At 37.7% G+C, this 24,679-nt stretch overlaps 1 protein-coding gene across 5 annotated transcripts in view; it reads left to right on the top strand.

The window, feature by feature from the left end:
- Window positions 1-24,679, top strand: part of MYO16 (myosin XVI) — a 546,696-nt gene that overhangs the window by 282,681 nt on the left and 239,336 nt on the right. For all 5 annotated transcript variants that reach the window (XM_082435257.1, XM_082435255.1, XM_082435256.1 and 2 more), the window contains 4 exons: window positions 3,118-3,245; window positions 8,020-8,125; window positions 13,775-13,892; window positions 24,496-24,643. In XM_082435257.1, coding sequence (XP_082291383.1) covers window positions 3,118-3,245; window positions 8,020-8,125; window positions 13,775-13,892; window positions 24,496-24,643 — 500 coding nt within the window. The remainder of the gene's footprint in view (window positions 1-3,117; window positions 3,246-8,019; window positions 8,126-13,774; window positions 13,893-24,495; window positions 24,644-24,679) is intronic.

Raw genomic sequence — 24,679 nt, 5'->3', positions numbered from 1 at the left:
CGTATCTCTTAAAACATTTAAAATAAAAAGTGCCATCTTTTTTCACATGCACTCCTGAGGTTGGGATGCAGCTTTAAAGATGTGATACCAAGACATTGTGTGCTAGTTTAATTGTAATGTTATTTTCTGGGTGGTACAGAAAATAAAGGCATGTCTCAATTACATGGTGTCTGAGATTAAGTGACACTGTGTGATGTCAGCACAGACTGAGTTCCACTTCAGCCTGTTCCTTTTCACAAAAGATGACAATCATTATCCCGAAGTTACCCTTTTTTTTTAATGTACTGTTCTTTATTATCCATTAATAGATTTTTTTTAACATCTTTATTGGAGTATAATTGCTTTACAATGGTGTGTTAATTTCTGCTTTATAACAAAGTGAATCAACTATACATATACATCACCGAAGTTATCCTTTTATCCAATCTTCTGTCTGTTCACTCTGTATACATGCACAAATATACGCAATAAAAACTGCATATGTCATTATTTCCCGTTTTAATTTACTCAGAGAATATACTAACTATATTCTTTTACAACAAAAATCGTCATTAGTCATTACGCTTTCAAAAATTTTCCATGATAAAAGGTTCGGGTCTAGTTAATTCATTCTAAATAACCTATAGTGTTTTATTGTTTTAATACACAATTATTTATATTTATTCATTAATCCCTATTGTAGAATTGCTTTCTTGTTTTCTGCTCTTACAGAGAGTGCTGAGGATTGTTTGGTATGTAGTTCTTGGTTCATGTTTGAGAATTTCTACAGAGAGATCGCTAGTCAAACCTACCTCAAGTTTAGAAGTTACTGCCAAATTACACGTAAAATTTCTTAGAACAACACTCAGTATTATACATGTGTTTTTCAGCCCTAGAGAAAACTTCCATTTTGAAGTCAAGCTCCACCACTAACTTGCCATGTGACCTTGGACCTGTCACTAATTTTTCTTTGCATCAGTTTCCTCATCGGTAAACAGGAAAATCATCCTCATATCCAAGTCTCAGGGTTCTAGGAGAATTGGATGAGTGAGTGTAAAATGCTGAGAAAAGCAGCAAGCATATAGCAAGTGAGGCCATCGTCATCATTATTAAGCTATTATTGATAAAGTTACCAATAGTTCATGTGTACTATATCACCTTATTGTTTGAAATAGCATTTCCTTGGTTACGAGGAGAGTTGTTTTTTCATCTTTTCTCACATGTATTGGCCTTTCTTTTCCGCTTACATTCTTTGCCCAATTTTCTATTTTGTTTCCAGTTTTTCTTATTGATTTGTGAGAGTCGTTTATAAAATGCTGATAATTTATTGATTGTATGCCCAGCTTACTTTCCTCTCTGTCTTCGTCTGAGTTTTTTTTATTATTATATGTATGCTGTTTGTGGTTGAACAGGAGTTGTTAGCTCTAATGTTGTAGGATTTTTCCCCCCAAAATTTGTGTTTTTGACCCCTGTTCTCTTACTCCCAAATCATAAGAGTACTGTTTTTACATACTTTTCTAAATGTGTTAAGCTTTGCTGTTCATATTTGGAACTTAAATTCAGTTGGAATTTAGTTTTACACATGGCATGAGATAGTGATGTTTGTTTCCTTTACGAATACTCAGTTTTTTTGACAGCTTCCTTTGAGGATAAGTGACACAGCCCTGCGGCCCCCAAATCTCACTGTGTGGGCCTGAGTTGAGTTCTGTAGTCTGTTCCAGCGGTTCCTTTTTCTCTCTCTGCACCAGAACCACAATGTTTAATGACTTAGGCTTTTGATGTTTTTATTGGGATATAATGCATGCAGGAAAGTGCTCATCTCTGAGTGTACTTTTCCACGAGCACTAGAGGTAGAACATTCCCAGCCTCCAGAGCCCACACTTGCTCTTTCCAATCACTAACCCTTTGCCCAAATTACCGCCATGCTGACTTCTAACAGCATACATAGATTGGCTTCTCCTGCTTTTTTTTTTTGCTCTCTGTAAATGGAATCTCATAGTGTGTTCTCATGTATCTGATAGATTCCATTCAACATTATATTTGTGAGAGTCATCCAATTTTTTCTTGTAGCTGTAGATCATTGATTCTACTTTAAAAAATTATTTCCCCTATAATTTGAAATAACTTTACACTTATGGAAAAATTGCAAATAATGAGTACAAACAACTTTTTTCCTTCAACCATTTTAAAATAATTTGCTGGCATGTTGTCCCATCAACCTTGAGTACATGTACTGTGTATTTACTAAAAACAACGCCATTTTCCTATGTAACCTCCGTACAATCATCAAAATTGGGAAATTAGAGCTGTTACCATTTAATCAGGAGGCTTCATTCAAGTCTTTTCTGTTGTCTCAGTGATGCCCAAACAACCAAAGATCCAGTCCACCATCACTGGGTGCACTGACCACTGGGTGCTTTAATTTCCTTCAATTTGGAACAGTCCTTCAATCTACTCTTGAACTTTCCAACCTTGACATCTTTGAAGATACAAGCCAGTTATTTTGCAGAATAAAAATTAAGTTTGTCTGATATTTCTTCATGACTCACAAGTCCTCCTATCATTTAGTTTTGATTCTAATATAACACAATTCACTCGAAACTCGAAAGGACTAAGAATACTAGCACTGAATCACTGTGGCAATCATTAAAAATCACCATTTGCACTGAAGTCAAGTTCATTTTATTTGTCCTTTTTCCGAGAAATTTGTAAATTTGTATGTTTCAGATGCAACTGCTTTCTTTTCAGATTAAATATCCTTGCCATCTTATGTTACTGAAATTAAATGTTGCTGAGAGAAATTGCATTTGATATAAATTGCCACTGTTTCAGCTTACTTCATGGATAGCTATTGAACTGGATTTTGGGGAGTTGCTCTTTTTGAAGACAGCCAAGTGATTTAAAGCCTGCAAACCAAATAATGAAGGCTCAGATGTATGTCTCCGTTTTGTCATTACGGATGCTTAAAATGTGCTGAGGAGGGCAGCATTGTGCAAATGGTTTGTGTTTACAAGTGAGACTCAGAATTAGAGCTTTATATGCTTCTGTGTATGGGAAATCTGTCAATTGCATCGTGAGGTAAAGGATCCTGAACCCTTTTCACGGAGATTCCTGCCTGTGTGCTGCCCTGTTTTCCAGGTCTCCCAGCTGTACCTGGGCAGTGCGGGACAGCCCTGTCCCTCTCTGCCACCGCACATTTTCTCCTGTGCGGAGAGAGCCTTCCACCAGCTTTTCCAGGAGCAGAGACCTCAGTGCTTCATCCTCAGGTGAGCCTGCCCCTCTCCCCAGCTCCAGGCTCAGTTCTGCCCTGGGGGCTGGGCGGTAAGACCGTCCTCATTTCTTCCGGTTTACGTTTATTTACTCCCTCACCAGTTTGTGGTCCACTAAGTGTGCAGTGAGTACACTTGACTCGTTACAAAGGAGAAACACCTTTGTTATTAGAAATGGCCCTGAGTGTAGCTGAATCGATATCAACAAACGGAGCCCGAAACTCATTTCAACCGTTCAACATTATGTTTGTGAGAGTCATTCAATTTTTTCTTCATTTTGAAGATTTACAGCTTAGAACCAGTGTCTTGCTTTCAAACCTTAGAAAACATGGGAAAGAGAGGCACCGATACTAGTACCACCCTTCTCCAAAATGTGGTGCTGAGCAAAATACCAGGCAAGACCTTGCAGATGTGGGATTTCCCACCCGCTTCTAGGTATTTATACCTTTGCTCATATGTCAACAAAATTATACACTCAAAGTAATTTTTTAATGAAATGCAATGGTAATATTAGCTCATAAATACCAAGAAGCTCAGGAGGGAGCATTTAGATTGGAGCAAAAATTCTTCACGTCAGAAAGAAGTGTACCACAAGAAGTAGGGATGAAATGTGATTATATATTGATAGAGGAATAAAGAAATATTTAGGTATTAAAATAAGATCTGCGTTGAGAATTATGTTTTATATCAGACCACACTGCCACAAGAGGGAGACTTTCATAAATACCCCTGGCTTTGCATAGTTTTCAACAGTAGTGTTGGTTGAAAACTGAATGTGTGACTAAAGCTTTGCACAGCCTGAGTCAAAGTGAGATAAAAGAGTAACGATGGAAACCTGGAAAGAAGCCAAATAATATTTAAATATTTAAATAAGCACTTCTTTATATACTTTTACGTTGTTAATTTAATCAGAAATTCCATGGAGGGTCACATCGATGGGTTGCAAACTTTAGTGTTCTGGTTTTCAAAATAGTGTGCAAATGGTTGTTTTTACACCTGTTCTGAAGTGTCCCCTGGGGTGGGGTGGGGGACCCAGGCGTTCTTGAATCAAGCAACTCTGCTTTCATCTGCTTTATCTGTTGGGTTTCCTGGTCTCACTTAGACAAAAAGAGAAACACTTTTTAAAAATCATGAGATGGTGGGGAGTGTGTAATAGTGTTGACAATAATAACAACTCGTATTTATTGAGAACCTACTAAGTGCCAGACCCTCCTCTAGGTGCTTCCCATGTATCATCTTATTCACTGCTTTAGTAACCTTGTAGGATAGGTATCATCACTGTTATTATTATTATTGTCATTTTATGTATCAGGCGCTGAGTATTAGAAGGGTTAGTTCATTAGTCCAGGGTCTCCCAACTAGTAAATAGGTAGCGTAGCTGGGATGTGAGCACAATAGTCTGGCTTCTGAGCCCGAGTGAAGGTTATCCACACTCACAGCCAGACTCTAGAGCGTGGCTTGCCCAGTGCCGCTAACCTAAGGAGGCTTGCAGAGGTCCCCCCAAACTCACCTAAAATGATGGTTACAAATCCACGGACTTAACGAAATTCTCATTGAATCCACTTAATCCTTGTCAAAGACTTTGGACCTTAGCGAAGCTATCAGGGGCCAGTGAATCCATATCCTTTGGGAACCTACCGATTACAGAGTTCACAATGCCTAGCATGTTCTTTCAGTGAAGAAACCTGTTTGTCTTTGTTTCTACGTGTACTTGCTCATGGAATTGTTTTTCTAACAACAGTAAGATTTGTTAATATTCTGCAGCACTAATATTCCTTTGGGACATTTTTAAAGGCTAATAATGCCATGTTATCAACCACTTATTCTGAAAAAAAGATTTCTTCATCCACGTTTCAAGAAAGGAAGAGCAAATCCATGATCACAAGGACTTATTACTCTAGTCATTGTCTGTCTTCTTTCAGGATTGGTGTTTGCATGTAGCTTCTCAACCTCCTTGATAGTCTTGACTACGATAGGCTTTCTGCATTTATACTAATACATTAAAATGAGTAAATTTAGACTTCAACTAAATACTTTGTGTAAAGATCATTTACAGAGTGTCTATTATGTCCCATAATTAGCATTTACAAAGAATAATTGAAGATTTGGAGGTCAAAATTCAAATATTCCTGGAGTAGATGATTTACAGTACCAGGCCAGAGGATTTGTAATTTGATTTTCAAATTTTAATTTTATTTCTCATTTTCTTCATAATTATGGGCTCCAGTAGCACACTAGGCTTCATCCTAAGGAATAGTTTTTAACAATTTTTAGATCTTTGTCCTGGGCTAGAACTGGGAGTTTGGAGCCCACCAAGATCTGCCTTTCCTTTAATTTTCTGAAGGCCTTGGTAGATGGTTTTAATTAATTGTTTGAGCATGTACGACAAATATCCATTATCCTAACAGTATGCTGAGCAAACCTAAATGAATGTTTTATGCTGAATGTGCAACTAACTTGTGAAATAAGCAACATAGGGTCTGCTTCTGTCATGTACAGATTTAGCAGACAAGGCTGTTCAAATAAGCTTCAAATTTTGTATGGGTCCATGACCAATCAGCGCCGCCCCAAATCTTTGGTCAATGTCTGGTTTAATCATAGACGTGGATTTTCAGATCACGGAATGTTTCTTGAGCACGTTGAACTAGAATTTTTAGTTTCAACTTGATATGCTATGAAGCCAAGACTATTATATCCATTTTTTCTTTTTTCTAAAATTTCTGTATATTTTACTCAAAGTGAAATGTGGTGATCGTTTTGGGATTTTATGAGATGGCTAAAAAGGCATGTGATTCTAGCTAGCCGAGAGAGTTGATCATTTTCCCTACATGTGGTCACAGGGTGAGGGCAACGGTGGGGAGAAGGAAAAGGGACTCACGTGACCACTGGGTCAGCCCCACAACCTCCCAGGCTCTGTGTCTCCAGATCCGCAGGGACTCTAGACCCGCCCCTATTTCGACTTGCTCAGTAGATGCTCAGGGAGTCTTGGTTGAGTGTTTAACGTTGGATAAGCACTGCCTTCTACGCTGCCCCTTCTCCAAGAATGAGCTCAATTACCACCTCACCCAGAAGTCTTCCCTGGCTTCTTCCAAGAGATGTACCTGCCCCTTCGCCCATGGGCTCGTTGCTAGCTGTGCCCACCTGTTATAATTATACCTTAATTAGGTACCTACTCCTTCCTCGAGAGTATCCCCAGCCCATGGCGCAGGAAGCGGTATCTTTTCACCTCTTTTACCCTGAAGACTCACAGACGCCAGCACATAGTAGGCCCTCAGTAAGTCTCATTTGAAGGAACAGGCAATATTTGAAAAAGGAAAATGGTATTTTCAAGATTGATCCCTGAGTGAATGCAAGCAAAATCTCTCTAAAAACGAGACGCCTGAGACATCAAGTTATGTTGCTGGGTAATAGAATTTTTTAACAGGGAATATAATTGTAGACATTAAATTTCCATCATGAAAGATTTAGATTGTTTCTGCTCTGCAATTAGAAGGTTAAAAGGAAAGGTCTTTGAACCCAGAAAATGAGCTCTTCAGTATCTTGTGCAGGTCACCATCACCTGCTCCCCTGAGGCTGCTAAGCTGGTCGCTCTAAAAGTGGTTAAAATGTTTATGGTCACAGATGACGGGAGTAGACGTTTTATTAACAAGTTGAGACGTGAATAAGAGAATTAAGCGTCAGTTTCTTTCCTGGCAAACACCCTTTAATCAAATTCATTAGAACAAATGCTCAAGGGAGAAACCTGAGAAAGCCCTAGCAAAAGAGCTTTATATGTATTTTCAACTTTTGGCTATCGATGAATAAACACCGTTTTCACGAGTATTCCATCTAGATGCAGTAAAAGCTTTATTTCATATCGGACCACGTTGGTTTCGTAATTATTGTACTGGAGTTTTATGTTAACCCTATATTGCCTAGTCTCAGGAATATAATACAATCATTATTTATAGGAATTATGTCACTTATGAAGTATGCCTGGGAAATACCAAAAGCATTGTCCTTGTACAGGACATATTTGGCTGGTGCTTGTTCCTAGATTAAAGGAAAATGGAAAACATGAAATGTCAGAACTGACAGCAACCTCAAGACGAAACAGGCCATTTTCGGATCTGCTAAGCACCAGGCACTGACCTACCCGGTCACTCCCCCATCTCACCGGCTTAGTTTTAGGAGCTGCGTGCTTGATGTTCACCTTGAAGGAAAGAGGAGGAAAGCTGAGAAGGACTGAATGACTTTTCCAAGGAAGATGTAATGTCTTTCCTGGAGGACTCAAAGATTTAACCAGGCCAGACGTGTGGCCCTACCAGATACGCATCTCGACTGTAGGGGACCGACACCTGGCGGCCACCTCACTCACCTGCACTCACGAAGCTGAGGACAGGCGGCAGTGTCTTTCTTTTCAGCCTAAGGCCTTTCTGCTATAATTTACCCACATCATGTGGTTCTACTCTGTAAGATATTGGGGAGCAAAAGTGGCATCCTATTCATTTATAGTCCCGGCATCGAAAACACCATATTGTGTGTACACAGGTACACACACAGAGGCACCCAAACATACACACACACTTATTTATTTATTGTGCATATAGTACAGCAAAGAAGTGAATCACATGGAAGTGTTAAATGATACCATCATCTCATTAAAAGTCGCTAGGTCATTTCCTCACTTTCTTTGTGCCTCAGAATTATCTCTGGTTATTTAATTTTTTTACTACGTTCTCCAAAACCGTAAACTTGTGTTTTTGTTTTTGTTTTTTCTATTTTATTTTAGTGGAGAAAGAGGATCTGGGAAGTCTGAAGCCAGCAAACAAATAATGAGGCACCTCGCCTGTAGGTCTGGTTCCAGCAGGCCTATATTCGATTCCAAATTTAAACATGTAAGTCTCTTGCTTGGGTTAGAAACTATGGAGAAGCCAGAAAAATGCAGTTTACAAATAAAGGGGGCATCTTAATAGGCCATAAGTTTAAGCATAAGTTGACCAAAATTTGTGGAAAGAAAGAAAAAAAGACCGGTGCAAATGAATATTGTTCACGTCAAGGTTTATTTTCTTGTATATATTTTAAAATATTGTGAACATCATACTCTTTTTGTATTTGCTCTGAACAGTTGGATCGAAAATAGGTAATACAGTTAGAGTCTGTCGTTGTTTACACAGAAAGTGACACTTTGGTGGGATTGGCCAGATAAGCAACTTTTGTGGGGGGATTACTGAGAGATGATAATGAAGTTTCAGTGTATGTAAAAGAACTGGTAATAGTGACCTTTGATGACATTAATAGGCTGGTGATAAACCTTCAACCCCAAAATTGATATTTTGACATATAACATTGTATTAGTTTTAGGTGTACAACATAATGATTTGATATTTGCATATATTGCAGAATGATCACCCCACAATAAATTTAGTTAACATCCATCACCACACATGTTACAAATTTATTTTTCTTGTGATGATAACTTTTAAGAGCTAGTCTCTTAACAACTTTCAAATATACAATACACTATTATTAACTGTAGTCACCATGCAGTGCATTACATCTCCAGGTCTTACTTATCTTATAAGTGGAAGTTTGTACCTTTTGACTCCCTTCACCCAAATTAAGACTGATTTTAAATTATATGCAGTAACATTTGCTTTTATATGAAGACACCTTATCCTGCTACTTCATAGACCTAAAATACTGTCAGGATTGAATGAGGAACCACAAAGCCCTATTAGCAGCTAAGGGAAAGGTCAAATTTCACACGATAAAACTCAGACATTTGACTCAAGGAGACACCTGCAAGTTTTGTTAACAGGTGTTTTCCAGGCCACAGCGGATTAGAAGGAGAAACTCTCTTTTCAATTTTTCTCTTTACAAAGAATGTATGATAAATCAACTCTACAATGCATCTATGGTATTGTATGTGTTCATTAATGACTTTAATTCATAACCGTTTATTAAACTCGAGCTATATATTGGGCATGTGCATAATTCTACAGCACAGCTCAAAGTAATTTAACATTTTGGGTCAACTTGGGAAAAGTAGTGTAAACTTTTTGTTCAGATATTGTAATATGCTTACTAATGACACTTAAGAATTAGAGAATCTATAAAGCAATGTGGTTTTAAAGTAGACTCAGGTTACCTAATAAAATAACAAGATCTACTGGCTTAATTGTAATGATAAGAAACCATAGTCTCTATGTAAATTACAGACGAAAGCACTCATTTATTAAAACAATGCTTTGAGAAAGAGCAGAGTGTAACTTCTAAAATGCATTCTAGATTACTTTATGTAGATTGGCTTTATGTAAATTGGATTACTTTATGTAAATTGGCTTTATGTAGTGAATACATTCTAAGCTGCATTTTTTTGGATAAGATAGATATAACTCTTCCAAATCAATTAGCATCTGGGAATCCATATTATAATGTCAATGCAAATTTCAAGTGAAACTATTTCTAATTCATTTGTTCACTTTACTCCTTTCTCATGGGAAATTAAGGGTGTCATAAATAAGTGATTTCCAGTCTTAGGTTTGAGTATGGCTTAAACTTCATGTCCATCATGCTTTTTTTGGTCTCCCTTTAAATGATCATCCACATGCATTTATTCAGTGTACAAGACATTCTTGAAAATTACCCAGCCATAGTTTTTCCCCAGCATCCGAGTGTGTGTGCTATGCGGTAATAAAATACGAGCACTGGAAAAAGTTATGAACTGACTGTAAATCATTACAACATCACAGGTGTTCACTGAAATTACGTCTGTTTAAGAGATGGGCCAGTACTTTCTGCATGAAAGAAAAATTGTATTTAGGAGGTGAGTAGAAAAGAATATCCTTGATACACAGAGCAACGTAGTAGAAGGCTTTATGTTCAGTGCAAGATGAGGAGAAGGTTCGTTAGGTGGCCCTGAAAGGAGAGGAGCTAGTGAGTAGATTAGATGGTGGAACAGCCCTTGGAGGTACCACAGGGCAGACACGTGCAAGATGCTGCCCCGAGGGGCCACGTGCACGGCAGACAGGCACATGGTATCTTCCACTGGGAGATACTGGTTGAGTCTGGACCAAATCATTTTGCCCTACATCTTAGCATAATGTGAGAGAAAAACAGTCATTGAAGGTCATGCTGATCAGCAGTTTCCAAAGAATAAATAGTAGAAGAACGGTAGCAACATAACAGGAAGATGGTCTTCAGCACAGAATCGTGGAGAAACTGAGGCGTAGAGAACACTTTCCTTGTGGTTTACATCGATGGCAGAATTAAAGATTTATAATTCAAGGTTATTATCCGGAGCTGGGTTGGGGGGAAACACAAAAGGAAGGGGTTTGGGAGGAAGCTGGCCATTTCTAAGTTCCAGGCTGTCACGGTGAGCAGTGCTCTCTGCAGAGGGTACAGAGAGGGGGAGAAGGAGATTTAACTGGTATCTGAAGGTGAGCTCCAGAGGTGGTTTTTGGTCATTTTATGCAGGTAATACACATATTTTTAAAGGACGCACAGCTGTAACATTTCTGGATTTTAATCTTGTACTTCAATTGTCCCGTCTTGAAAGTCTACATAGGTTTACATTCTGCCTTTGCGATGGGCTTCAGAGTGAGCTTTACCCCCTGGGCAGATAGGTTTGAATCCTATCACTGTAGATATTGCTTTTGTTTCCCTGGACAATTTCAAGACAGCTGAGTTGAGTTAAGAGGGTGGTTGTTTCTAGTCCCTGTATTTGAATTTCAAACTGTGGAAGCAGGGACTTTCCATGGCAGTAGTTTTATTGGAACATAAAGGTCATGTTTTGGGAAAAGACACAATTGCCTGGGACTTTTCACTAATTCTGGCCCAAATGAGTTTCAACTTTAAGACATTCAGTTCCATTTAAATTACTTAAATAAATATTTATTGAGCAACTGCTTTCACAGAGAGTGATGGGGTCACCTTGATTAAGCCCTTATTTTTTATTGAGGAGGCTACAAGTTTTTACTTTGAGAAAATCCAGCTGACTAACTACTACCGGGATAATAGTACGTAACTTTTAGTGGCAGAACTATGAAAATTTTATAGAAAAAAATTCCAATGTAAAATAGGAACAAATCATTCCAATAAAATTTGAAACAGTAAATACTGAGGAAATGTATACTTACTTCCCTTTGCCTATATTTTTATTTAAAGTTTTATTATGGCACAATATTCTCATTATTTTGTTTTAAAGTTGAGCAGCAGAACAGTATTGGTTTCGCATTTTTTCCGTATTTCTCTTAACACATTTGTTTAGTGCCACCTATTGGGCAAATGGATGATTAAAGATTAAAAAAAAAAACAAAAACAAACCTCATTTCAGTTTAATCTTGAATCGTGGACCAGCAGTGCACAATGAAAGAATGCCATGTATTTATATTTGTTCAGTAGTTTTAGGTTTATGCTAATTTTCTGCTTTATATGTCTTTATTGTTATTCAGATACGGTGATTAAACACACCGATTCTGCAAGAGATTGCTTGGGTTTCCATCCCAGCTCCACTATTTATAAGCTCTGAACCTTGGGAAATTTACTTAATCCATCAATTTCCTTTTCTATAAAATGGAGATAGTAGCTGTGAGAATTAAAAGAAGTTATTTGTACATATACACGCATATACGTTCGTACATATATATGAATGTGTGTGTGCGGTTATATGTAATTTATATATAACTTTATATATATATAGTTCCTGATACATAGTAAGTAAAGTATAAATGTTTTCTACTATTATTAACAAAAACAAAACTAATCTTTGCTATTTGTTGAATGCTTACCATGTGCCAGGCACCAAGCTGAGCGCTTCATACACCGGACTCTTGATAACCACTGAAGGGCTTATTCTGCTTAGAGTAAAGGAAAGGAGGTTTGGGAATTTATGAAACTTGCTCACGGTGATAGAACTTGTCATTAGCAGAGCTGGAAGGGGGGGGTGGGGCAGAGCACATGCGTGGCGCCGTTCATTACCCTGGACTTCCTGTCTGGGCGTGGGTCATTCATTATCTTTTATATTCATTTTCTATTTTAATAAGAAATTAGTGTGTTATCAGATACAACGCCAACAAACTAGAAGCCAAAATATTTAAACATTTTATTTTATTCCTTTTTATGAATTTTTAAACAATTGTTTACTGTAATATTGTAAAGGTTTAAAATGTGATATAATTACACTATTAATTTTGCTATATATTTATTTCATATTAAGTTGTTGGAAAAGAAGCAAAACATAGGACCTTCATAAATCTGTTTCAAATTATTTTTCAGAAACATTTCTGCCATTACTACTATCAATGCACTGTTATGATCTTTAAAATTAGGTTATTGTAAAGAGACCTAAATCACAGGGTTTCTGTGAAGATTCAGTGTTTCTCTTCAAAAGTTCAAACTTCAAAAACAGACGTTTTAATATATTTCACTGTTTCCACAATGTTTAGCACTGTGACTTGTGATTAGAATCAAAGTGTTGTTTTATAATCTTTCAAAATATAAAATACTTCCAGGTGAATTGAATGCCTTAGTAGAGCAGTATCCAGAAAGTTAAAAAATAGCAGCAAACTTTTTTTTTTCCTAATTTAGAATAAAAGTCTCAAAAAATACTATCATCAGAAATTGTAAGCCACCACCAAGTGTATCAATAAGGTATCATAGTTCCCATCTTGTGGTTGATGCAGGAACTGCATTTAAGATGTCAGTATCTTGAAAGATACAGAAAAGTACCTTTGAACCTTCCAGATTTTCATACTTTTTGGAGAATTGCTTGGCCATCATCATTATCACAGGCACAATCGATTGTGAGAAAAAAATGACATTCATCCTATAGTCAATTTTTAAGGAAATATGTGAAGAATTTCAGATGCCAGGGTTGATCTGAGGAGCTATATTAACAGCATTTTAAAGCTGCAAACACCCATCCCTACAAGAGCACCTCGTGATAAGATACACTGGACCCAACGGCTTCATCTAGAATTCTTACTGTGGAGCAAAAACAGGGTATGGGAGAGTTATCTAGGGGCTCGGGGTGCAAAAGAGTATGTGGCAAAGTAAATACGGGTTCAGAAGAAGGTTACAAACAAATGTTTAAGTGAATTCGTTATTTTTAAAGGAAATTCTGACTATTGCTTATATTAACTCTGATTCCTCCCTCCAAAGCCACAGAAGCACTTCGACTGTTCTATTCAAGTTAAAAAGCCCAAAGAGCCTGTGCTGAGTTGTGTGCGTGCATGTGTGTGTGTGTGTGTGTGTGTGTGTGTGTTACACTGAGAGGCTAGTGAAAGGAAGGGAGTCATGTGCTCTGTGCATGATTATCTTGTTACGTTGGCTGCCATTTGAGAGGGAGGATGCTAGCAGTTTCCATTTGAGAAAAGAATGACCTTAAAATTGCAATACTGTGTTGTATGAACGATGGAGAACCTCTTAGCTGAGGGAATATTCCTGTCTCTTTGCTATTATTACCCAATTTTGTTTAAACAGATGCATAGCTCAATAAGTGTTTCCCTTTAAAAAAAATAATAAACGTTTCCCTTTTGCTACAGGTCATGAGCATCTTAGAAGCCTTTGGACACGCCAAGACCACTCTTAATGACCTGTCCAGCTGCTTCATAAAGTATTTTGAACTACAGTTCTGTGAGAGGAAAAAACACTTAACTGGAGGTAAGTGTGAAATTAACAAAGGAGATCTCTGGAGCTACCAGAAGGGGGCAGAGAAACACCAAGCACCGTGGCAACAGTGACTGGTGTGTGTGCGCGCGTGTGTGTGTGTGTGTGTGTGCACACACGCATGTGGGTGTATCAGTGTGCACACCCAAGGTGTCAAGTTATGAGTTCTAAAATTACTGTGAATTGAAACATATTCTGAAATGCAAGGCGAACCTTTCAAGACAATTTTTGTGTAAACTATATGATATGAAACCAAACCCAAAATAGCTGAAATGAATCACACTTGCTGAACACAGAAACAAACTTAAATATCAAAATAATGTGTAACTTGAGTACATAATTCCTTCTTGCAAGGTACGTTGAAATCTATTTTAAATAAAACTGAATCTGTATTTTAAAGTGATTGAATTAAAACAAATCAAAAAATCAAAATGATCACCCAAGTAAACCCAAACAGAACTATTTCTTATTTGATTTACATATTTAGTGTGTACTCCATGAAAACCCCCTATTTGAAATTCAACTAATTTAGAACTCACTTGGGATTTTACATCTTTCAAATCAAAACAGATTATCCATGCAAATTAATAACATGAATATAACTGTAGTTAGAATGACTGAATCTACTTGGAGGAATAGAGTATTTTCAGAAGTTTTGTAACAGCTGTTAGCACACAAACAATTGTAATTGTCTTTGAAAGAGATCAGTTTTATTTGGTGTTTCAAGTTACACTATCTTCCCTTCAGGAAACAAAAGTCACTTTTGACCATAGTTTAGAAACAAATAACCTGTATTTTGCAGTAAGGTGTGTCCAAATCCCATTAGTACTAAATGAAATTTGGTAAAAAATATGCATAAAAAGAGTCAGAAAAGATAATTTTAGATGTTGATGTTAGAGCCTTAAATTCTGCAGTAGGAAGGCTGTTTTGTTCTGTTTCTCACTCCATGGCTAAGAGCTCTATTTGAAGATCTACCATTTTAGGAAAACCTCAGAGGAGAAATGTCTTGAGCCTCAAACTCTGGTTTTCACATCTTTGTAACACCCCAGTGAGATTCTCCCTCCAAGTGGAGGGCACAGCCTGACCCCCTCATTTGTGAGCATAATTTCCCCTGAGCTTTCCGGCACCAAGGGTTGGAGCCATAGCAGCTGGGAGATTCGGGGGTTCCGAAGGTTGCACGTCCGAGCCCCTTGCTACTCCAGGGGGACCCGAAGATAAATAAGGACACTGTGTAATCTGGGAGCTTGTTAGAAATGCAACCTCCTATGCCCCACTGCAGACCTCAGTATTGGGACTTGAACAATTCCTAGCGATTCCCCGGCGAGTCAGACAAATGCTGAAGTTTGAGAGGGACGGTTCTAGCCCAACCCAAGTAAAGCCGGATGCTAGGGCTTATGCACAATTGGCTCCGAGGAGACATAGCATGTTCTTTTTTGGAAAAAATGGCAGAATTTTATTTATTTATTTTTTTGTGGTTGTAAAGTTTATACTTATTTTTTTTTAACTTTTTATTTTATATTGGTGTGCAGTTGATTAACAACTCTGTAACAACCAAACAGGGAAAAGAATTTGAAAAAGACTAGATACATGTATATGTATAACTGAATCACTTTGTTGTACGCCTGAAACTGATACAGCCTGTTCTTGATTCAATATTCCCTTTACCAAGACGAAGATACGATAAGTGGCTTCTGACGGTCTTATCCGTTCCTAATTTTGTTTACTTTCTTTTCTGGATAGAATTTAACATGTCCTCCTCAGGAACGTTAATTTGGAAAATAATTGTATGCTGCATAAAAAAAGAAGGCGCAGGCTTACGTGTGGAGCTTTCTGTTAATCATCAGGCAGCCCCACGGAGCTTCAGCATAATCAGACCCACAGGCACCTGTCACACGGCCTCTGCAGGCTGCACACTGTGACACGGTGACAGTAAATATTCATACAGAGGAGCCTGAGGCGCTTCCAGGTCCTGAGACGTCCTCTGAACTGTTAAGGAGCTGTGAGCGTCAGCGTACTCTCCGCCTGGCACGTAACTTCATTTTCAGACGAGGTCACGTGCACAGGTATGGGGGCTTAGGGCTTAGCCGAATCTTTCTGTGGGACACAACTCACCCCACGACAGAGAATAAGGAGAGATCTATTGTGTCTGTCTTTACTTTTCAAAATTATTCTCAGTCTAAGAAAACGTAACATCATCACCTCCAAAAACAGGCACTGTTTAAACACTTTAAGAAGCTGTACGTCAATGGGATATTTTTGAATAATTTCATCACTGAGAATCCTTTTCTGAAAGACAAATTTTAAAAAGGTATTAATTTAAATTACTTTACATGTTTTTTAAAGACAGCTGAGTTCTTCAAATTAGTCCTGTGTAAAAGCCTTCTGAATTTTAAGTGTTCACTAAAATAGTAAACCAAATTGGACTAAGGTTTTTACACCTCAAATTGGGTAAAATATATGTAGGTTACAGGTTGATTTCATGCTTCATGGTAGTCTAGATTTTCTTAAATTATCACCATGTAAAATAGTTGTAATGAGTTTATTGTACAGGGAATTTTATATTACTACTTTTAAGGCTGATAGATGCTGTATATTTCCTTTATTGACATTATTGCTTATACTTTTATAATTTAATGCCAACTCCTTGATCAGGGATGCAACCACCAATTGTAACAAAGAAAATACAAGTCTCAGTTTTATGAAACATCAGCTACAGAAAGTCAGGATTGTTTCTTATTTTGAGGAAATTTTAACTAATAAAGAACATTCTAGGGCTTCCCTGGTGGCGCAGTGGTTGAGAATCTGCCTGCCAATGCAGGGGACACGGGTTCGAGCCCTGGTCTGGGAAGATCCCACATGCCGCGGAGCAGCTGGACCCGTGAGCCACAACTACTGAGCCTGCGCGTCTTGAGCCTGTGCTCCGCAACAAGAGAGGCCACGATAGTGAGAGGCTCGTGCACCGCGATGAAGAGTGGCCCCCGCTTGCCGCAACTAGAGAAAGCCCTCGCACAGAAACGAAGACCCAACACAGCCATAAATAAGTAAATAAATAAATTAAATTAAAAAAAAAAAAAAAGAACATTCTAACCTGGGCTTTCAGTCCAGGTTTTTTCCCATCTGATTACTTATTTAACAGTATAATCTTTCTAAGTTCCCCAAGCCCCTGTTTCTAATGTGCTCCCTTGATTCCAACTCTGTTGACTGTAGACCAAGTCTCCCCCCTTATTTCTTCCCCAGCACTTGTCAAAATCTGAAAGCGTCCTTTCCCATTCGTCTGGTTGTTGTCTGTGACTCCTCTTAGGATACAGGTTTGCCGATGGCAGAGCGCTTGTCTGTCCGGGTGCACAGTAGGCCTGCATTCAGCATCTGTTGGATTACAGACTCTGAGGCGTGGCACTGGGGAGCGATCACAGCGAAGCAGTCATCATTCAGTTCAGGGAGGGGACTGTGTGAACGCCTCAGGAGCTCGTTCATGCCAGCTAACAACACCATTATTGAGAGTGTACAGTAGTCAGGGAAAGTTATCAACATTTAACTCTGGATTATTTTTTGTAAATTAGAGCCGATTCTCTTCATAATGAGAGTTTGTGTGTGCTAAGGGTAGAACCATTATCTGCTTCCTGAGTGTGGAGACTGGCAAAACAGAAACGTGCTGAAGGGTCTACAAAGGTAGGAGGACCCAGAACCCATGTGTGTGGGAAGGGAAGAATAATTGGCTCCTTGTCTTTTCTGTGCCTTGAAGACACCCAGGCTTATTGAAGTGGAAACTGAAATTTACTAACAGGCAGAGATGTTTCCCAATAAACATGCCAAGGCTGTGTTATCTACTTGGGAAAGTTAAAACTTAGAGTGAACACAAAGAGATGGAAAATATATTAAGATGTTTGCATTTTGTTTTTTTCAAACCTTGATTTTAAATAGACAGACAAATAAATAGTTTTCATCTTCATTGATGTCATCGTCAACTACCCTTAGTATTATACTCTCAGCTCTTTTAAAAGTTTCAGAATGGCCATCATCAAAAAGTCTATAAATAATAAATGCTGGAGAGGGTGTGGTGAAAAGGGAACCCTTCTGCACTGTTGGTGGGAATGAAATTGATACAGCCACTATGGAGAACAGTATGGAGGTTCCTTAAAAAACTAAAAATAGAACTAACATATGATCAAGCAATCCCACTCCTGGGTATGAATCCAGAAAAAACATGGTTCAAAAGGATACATGCACCCCAGTGTTCATTGCAGCACTGTTTACAATAGCCAAGACATGGAAGTAACCTAAATGTTCATAGGCAGATGAATGGATAAAAAAGATGTGGTATATATACAATGGAATATTACTCAGCCATAAAAAAGAAGAAATAATGCCATTTGCAGCAACATGGATGGACCTAGAGATTATCATACTAAGTGAAGTAAGTCAGACAGAGAAAGACAAATGTCATGATATCCCTTATATGTGGAATCTAAAAAAAATGATACAGATGAACTTATATACAAAGCAGAAATAGACCCACAGACATAAAAAACAAACATGGTTATCAAAGGGGAAAGGGGTGGATAAATTAGGAGTTTGGGATTATCATATACACACTACTGTATATAAAATAGATAACCAACAAGGATCTACTGTATAGCACATGGAATTATACTCAATATTTTGTAATAACCTATAATAGAAAAGAATCAGAAAAAGAATATATATATATATATATATATATATATATATATATATATACACAAAACTGAATCACTTTGCTGTACACATGAAACTAGCACAACATTGTAAACCAACTATACTTCAATTAAAAAGAAAAGTTTCCGGGAATTCCCTGGCAGTCCAGTGGTCAGGACTCAATGCTTTCACTGCCGAGGGCCTGGGTTTGATCCCTGGTTGGGGAAGTATGATCCCGCAAGCCATGCGGTATGGCCAAAAAATTAAAAAAAAAATTTTTTTAATGAAAAAAAAATGAAATAAATTTAAAAAAATATTTCAGAGTGCTTTAATTGATTGCATCTCCTTTGAAGAACAGCATCTTTTAGTGCAAACAGCCTGGGCTTTGGAGATAAGCCAGTTGGGTTTAAATGTGAAAAGGCCTGCAGTAGGATTTAAATGAGGCAAAGTTGGAAAAGCACCTAGCACAGTGCCTGGTACACAGTAGATACTTTAAATGGTGATTCCTCCTCTTGGGATCCGGGAAGCCTGGGATCTTTGTTTCTTTTTGTCCCCACTTACGGATGGGGAAAGTGAAGTTAAGAGGGACGTGGAGATGCCAGTATCAGATTCAGGACTGGGGACCGTACTTTGGACTCCTGATTGAGGCACCGTTCACCTATAACACCCCCGGCATTACTGATCCTGGAGAGTGAAGTCAAAAGTAGTGCCTGGGGGTGAAAGAGAGACTATTTGGCTGTATTAATTAATCAGCAATGTGCTTTTGGTGATTGCTGATTGAAGGCATGATGGGCATTTCTGGGAAGAGATCTTATTAGTCATATACTGATAACCACTTGGGTGGGCAGAGTGAGAGTGGGTGCTGGAAGTTTCTGGAAGCCAGTGGAAGGGCACCTGGAGCACTTGACCTTCTTGAAGGAGAGGGAGGTTTATCTCTTCCACCTCCTTTCATCTTGAACAAAAATAGGTATAGCTCTATAAAATCCTTTCACTGCATATTATGTTACATATAATCTGCAAACATATATATTTTTTCAGTAGCGAAACTTTCTGGAAGACCTACTCACATAGATTTCTGGAAAGATGGAGGATCACAAGTATATTTCCAGTCAAGAATATTTCTGACATAAAATATTTTTTAAAACGTACAAGTCTTCAGAAGTCAAGAAATTAGTAGAAACTTTCTGTGCATGGACATTTGCATGAATGAGTCAGAAACGTTTTTAACTTCAGAACCTATCATTTTCCTTCCATTATTCCAGTTTCATTTTAAACACAACAGAAAGGCCTGCATTTTCCCCATTCAGAAGAATATTAGAGTCTCACAGAAATTTGAATTTTTGGTTGTTTTGAATTTTTGGTTGTTTTCTTCCATCTAAAACCTCCTTAAAGATGGACTTTTAAAAAAAAATCCTACTGATCAGAAATTCTTCTAATCCACAGCATTTTATTCACTGCTGGAGATGCACTAACTAGGATGATACTGGTTTTGAAAGATGAAAGGTACTGAGGTCACTCTATGATGTGGGATTTGCTGAGTGCTGAATGCTGCTTTAAATTGAGCTTGTGTGTTGGCTTGAACAAGTGGGCATAAGGTCAGTCTTTTCTCTGAGCATAGAAGCTTGATGGTCAGAAGGTCACCACTTAGCCCTCCATTTTCACCTGATATTCCGTTAGTTGGTGACCAGAAAATAACGGTGGGGACAGCTATGACAGTTTATTTCCTATGTGTACAGATTTTTAGAAATATTCTCTTGAGCAGTTAATTACCTCAGGGTTAATATTATCAATAACAAATGGAACATGTTTTCAGCATTTTGCTTAAGAAGGAAAAAGTAGGAAAGCAAATTTAATAATTAAGACCTCAACTTGAAATTACCACCTGATTAAATACTCATGGAGAAATGGAAAAGAAACCACACCACCTCATTCTAATTTTACCATCACCTTCGGGCTTTAATGCCGCTAATTAAAGGGGTATTTTGAAAGAGTCTTTCTTTATGCACTTTTGATAACTTTTCTAGAAGGTGTCTAATGAGACAACTTTTCTTACTAAGGTTTATTAATTTTGAGTTTTTTTTTTTAAGCACTGATCATCATTCTGACTGACTAAATTGACCACTTACAAAATTTATAGGAATAAAGCACTGCAGTAGTGGTTCCATTTGTTCAAGTAGATTTGCTATATAAAACCCAAATTGGGAGACCTCACAGTTTTTGCTTTTAGAGGCTGGACTCTGGAATAATTAACAGCAGACTCATTACATGAAATTTGGTTTATAGTTCAAATGGAGGGAAAAATTAAATTCATTTTCCTTCCTAAAACTGCTATTTTTTTGATCCCAAATATTATCGACCATGAATTCTTACTTCAAAGTGGAAAACTATAGTAATTCACAGTTGCATTTAAAATTCAAATACATAACTGTTTACTGACCATTCATAATGATAAGAATAAACCTAAATTCAAATAAAAAGAATACTCCAGAAACAGTAGGATTTTCAGCATGCCAAATACATGGTCCTAAGTTCTGATTAACACTAGATTCTGAATTTCCAGTCCTATCTTTGAAGCAAAACTGGGGTTGTGATTCCCAAATTGCATACTTTCGTCATTTCTCACGTACTATGAACGAAATGTGGGTTATTTTTTCTTTTGCTTTTGTAATGTTTAAAGGCACAGGAGCAAATAATGAATCCTTGATATGAGTCCTACTAATACATGTGAGGTCACAATAAACCAGGAAGATGACTGACCACTATTCACATTGCACCTGCGTTACTTACAGACACATTACTTATCTCCTCCCTGACTAGAATGTAAACTTTATTGTTGAAGGACCAGTATCATTATCTACCACTGCACTACAAACCACGATTTAGCTCCCTCTTATAATTCCAGTATATTAGGTCTTGAAACCTTAGTACCATTCTGTATATTAAATTGTATCTTCATGAATTCACATAGTATTTGCCTTTGCTGCAGTGAGTTTCTTCCAGTGTTTCCAGCAGTGAGAGACCATTGTCTGTATCTCTTGTCCTTAATAGTGCAGCTATAAAAACCTTCTGAGCTGTTTGACAGTAATACTTGCTAATGTCTACAGCAGAGCATTTAAAATCAATGCCTACTGATATATACCCGAGCAATATGTACCTGCAAATTTTGAGACATTAAGCAAGAAAATTCTAATACTTATTTTGGTGGCTTTGTTATAGGCAAGGACATGTCTTGTTTCAGATTATATTTGTGCACAAAAGTATATGTTGGGTCAGGAACAAGGTAAGAATGTCCCCTCTCACCACTCTCTTTCAACACCATACTGGAAATCCTAGCTAATGTAATAAGAAAAAGAAAAAAAAGGTACACATATTGGGAAGGAAGAAATCAAGCTGTCTTTGTTGATTTGATTTTAGAAATCTGAAAGAATCATCATCAACAACAACAACAACAAAAACTCCTGGAACTAATTAGTGATTGTAGCAAAGTTTCAGGGTATAAGGTTAATATACAAAAGTCAGTCGCTTTCCTGTGTATCATCAATGAACAACTGGAATTTGAAATTAAAAACACAACACCATTTCCATTAGCACCAAAACAAAAATACTTAAGTATAAATTTAGCAACATATGCACATGATCTTCATAAGGAAAACTACAAAACGTTGATGAAAGAAAGCAAAGAAGATCTGAATGGTGAGACACTCAATGAATAGGAAGGCTAGGAAGACTCAGTATTGTTAAGATGTCCGTTCTTCCCAATTTGATCTATAGATTCAGTACAATTCCAGTAAAAATTCCTGAGTTACTTTGTGGATATTGACAGAAAGTTTGTATGGAGAGTTAAAAGATCCAGAATAGCGAACACAACACTGAAAAAGAAGAACAAAATTGGAGGACTGGCCCTACCCAACTTTAAGACTTACTGTAAAGCTACAGTAATCAAGACAGTGTAGCACTGGTGAAAAAATAGACAAATAGATCAATGGAACACCAATAGAGAGCACAGAAATAGACCCACATAAACATGGTCAACTAATCATTGACAAAGGAGCAAAGGCAATTCAATAGAGAAAGGATAGTCTTTTCAATTAATTATGCTGGAAAAACAGAACATCCACAGGCAAAAAACCCACGAATCTAGGCACAAAGATATCACGAAAAATAGCTCAGATAGATCATAAATCTAAATGTAAAAACAAAACTATAAAACTTTTAAAAGAGAATAGAGGAGAAATTTTACGTGACTGTGGGTTTGGCAATGACTTTTTTTTTAAAATAAATTTATTTATTTTATTCTTGGTTGCGTTGGGTCTTCGTTGCTGCGCGTGGGCTTTCTCTAGTTGGGGCGAGCGGGGGCTACTCTTCATTGTGGTGCGCGGGCTTCTTACTGCGGTGGCTTCTCTTGCTGCGGAGCACGGGCTCTAGAGCACAGGCTCAGTAGTTGTGGCGCACGGGCTTCATTGCTCTGTGGCATGTGGGATCTTCCCGGACCAGGGCTCGAACCCCTGTCCCCTGCATTGGCAGGCGGATTCTTAACCACTGCGCCACCAGGGAAGCCCAGCAATAACTTTTCAGATACAACACTAAAAGCACAGTCCATGAAAGGATTAATTGATAAGCTAAACTTCATTAAAATTCAAAATTTCTGTTCTGTGAAAGACACTGTTAAGAGAATGAAATGATGAGCTATAGGCTGGGAGAAAATATTTGCAAAAGACATATTTGATAAAAAATTGTTGTCTAAAATATATGGAGAACTCTTAATATTCAACAGTAAGAAAACAACTCAGTTTTAAAAATGGGCAAAATATCTGCACGGACATCTCACCAAAGAAGACAGGCAAATGGAAATAAGCATATGAGAAGATGTTCCACGTTATACATCATCTAGGAAATGCAAATTCAGACAAGGATGAAATACCACTGCACACCTGTTAAAATGGCTAAAATCCAAAACACCAACAACACCAAGTACTGGCGAGGATCTGGAGCAACAGGAACTCTGACTTATTGCTTATGGGAACGCAAAATGGTACAGCCACTCTGGAAGATAATTTGGCAGTTTCTTACAAAGCTGATCATAGTCGTACCATATGATCTGGGAATCACATTCCTTGACATTTACTCAACTGAGTTGAAAACCACATCTGCACGTAATGTAGACATAAATGTTTATAGCAGCTTTATTCATAATTGCAAAAACTAGAAGCAACCAAGATGTTTTTTAATAGCTGAATGGATAAACAAACTGTAGTATATTCATGCAATGGAATAGTATTCACTAATAAAAAATGGGCTATAAAGCCATGAAAAGACAAAAAAGCAACTTTAAATACATATTATTAAGTGAAAGAAGACAATCTGGAAGGGGCACATACTGTGTGATTCCAACTATATGACGTTCAGGAAAAGGCAAAACTATAGAGACAGTAAAAAGATCATTGGTTACCAGGGGTTGGGGGAGAGGGAGGGGGGAGTAGGTGGATCACTGATTTTTAGGGCAGACTATTCTGTATGATACTGTAATGGTGCACACATGACATGCACATTTCTCAAATCCCATAGAACTGTACAACACAAAGAGCGAATACCAATGTAAACTACGGACTTTAGTTAATAATAGTTTATCAGTATTGGTTCATTCATTTTAACATATGTACCACTCTAGTGCAAGATGTTAATAATAGGGTAAACAGCGTGTTAGGGAGGGGAGAGAGAGGGTATGCTGGAACTCTCAGTACTTTCTGCTTAATTTTTCTGGGCTTAAAAAATTTCTCTAAAAATAAAGTCTGTTATTTTGTTATTAAAAGGTCTGTGCTTGAAAAGAAGCTCCATTATTATTTCTTCTAATTAATATGTGTAAATTTATGGAAATGAAACTAATAATGCCATTTGACAGAATCCCTTTTCTTTTCTTAACCAGCCAGAATTTATACATATATGCTAGAGAAATCCAGACTTGTTTCACAACCTCTTGGCCAGAGCAATTTTCTCATCTTCTCCTTGTTGATGGATGGGTTATCTGCTGAAGAAAAGTACGGACTCCACCTTAACAATTTATGTGCCCATCGGTAAGTGATTATGCATTTTCAGTCTGGTAGTTCTGC

This window comes from Balaenoptera physalus (genome assembly GCF_965194825.1).
Source record: "Balaenoptera physalus genome assembly, chromosome: 18".
Taxonomy (NCBI): domain Eukaryota; kingdom Metazoa; phylum Chordata; class Mammalia; order Artiodactyla; family Balaenopteridae; genus Balaenoptera; species Balaenoptera physalus.
This window is presented reverse-complemented; position numbering and strand designations above follow the sequence as displayed.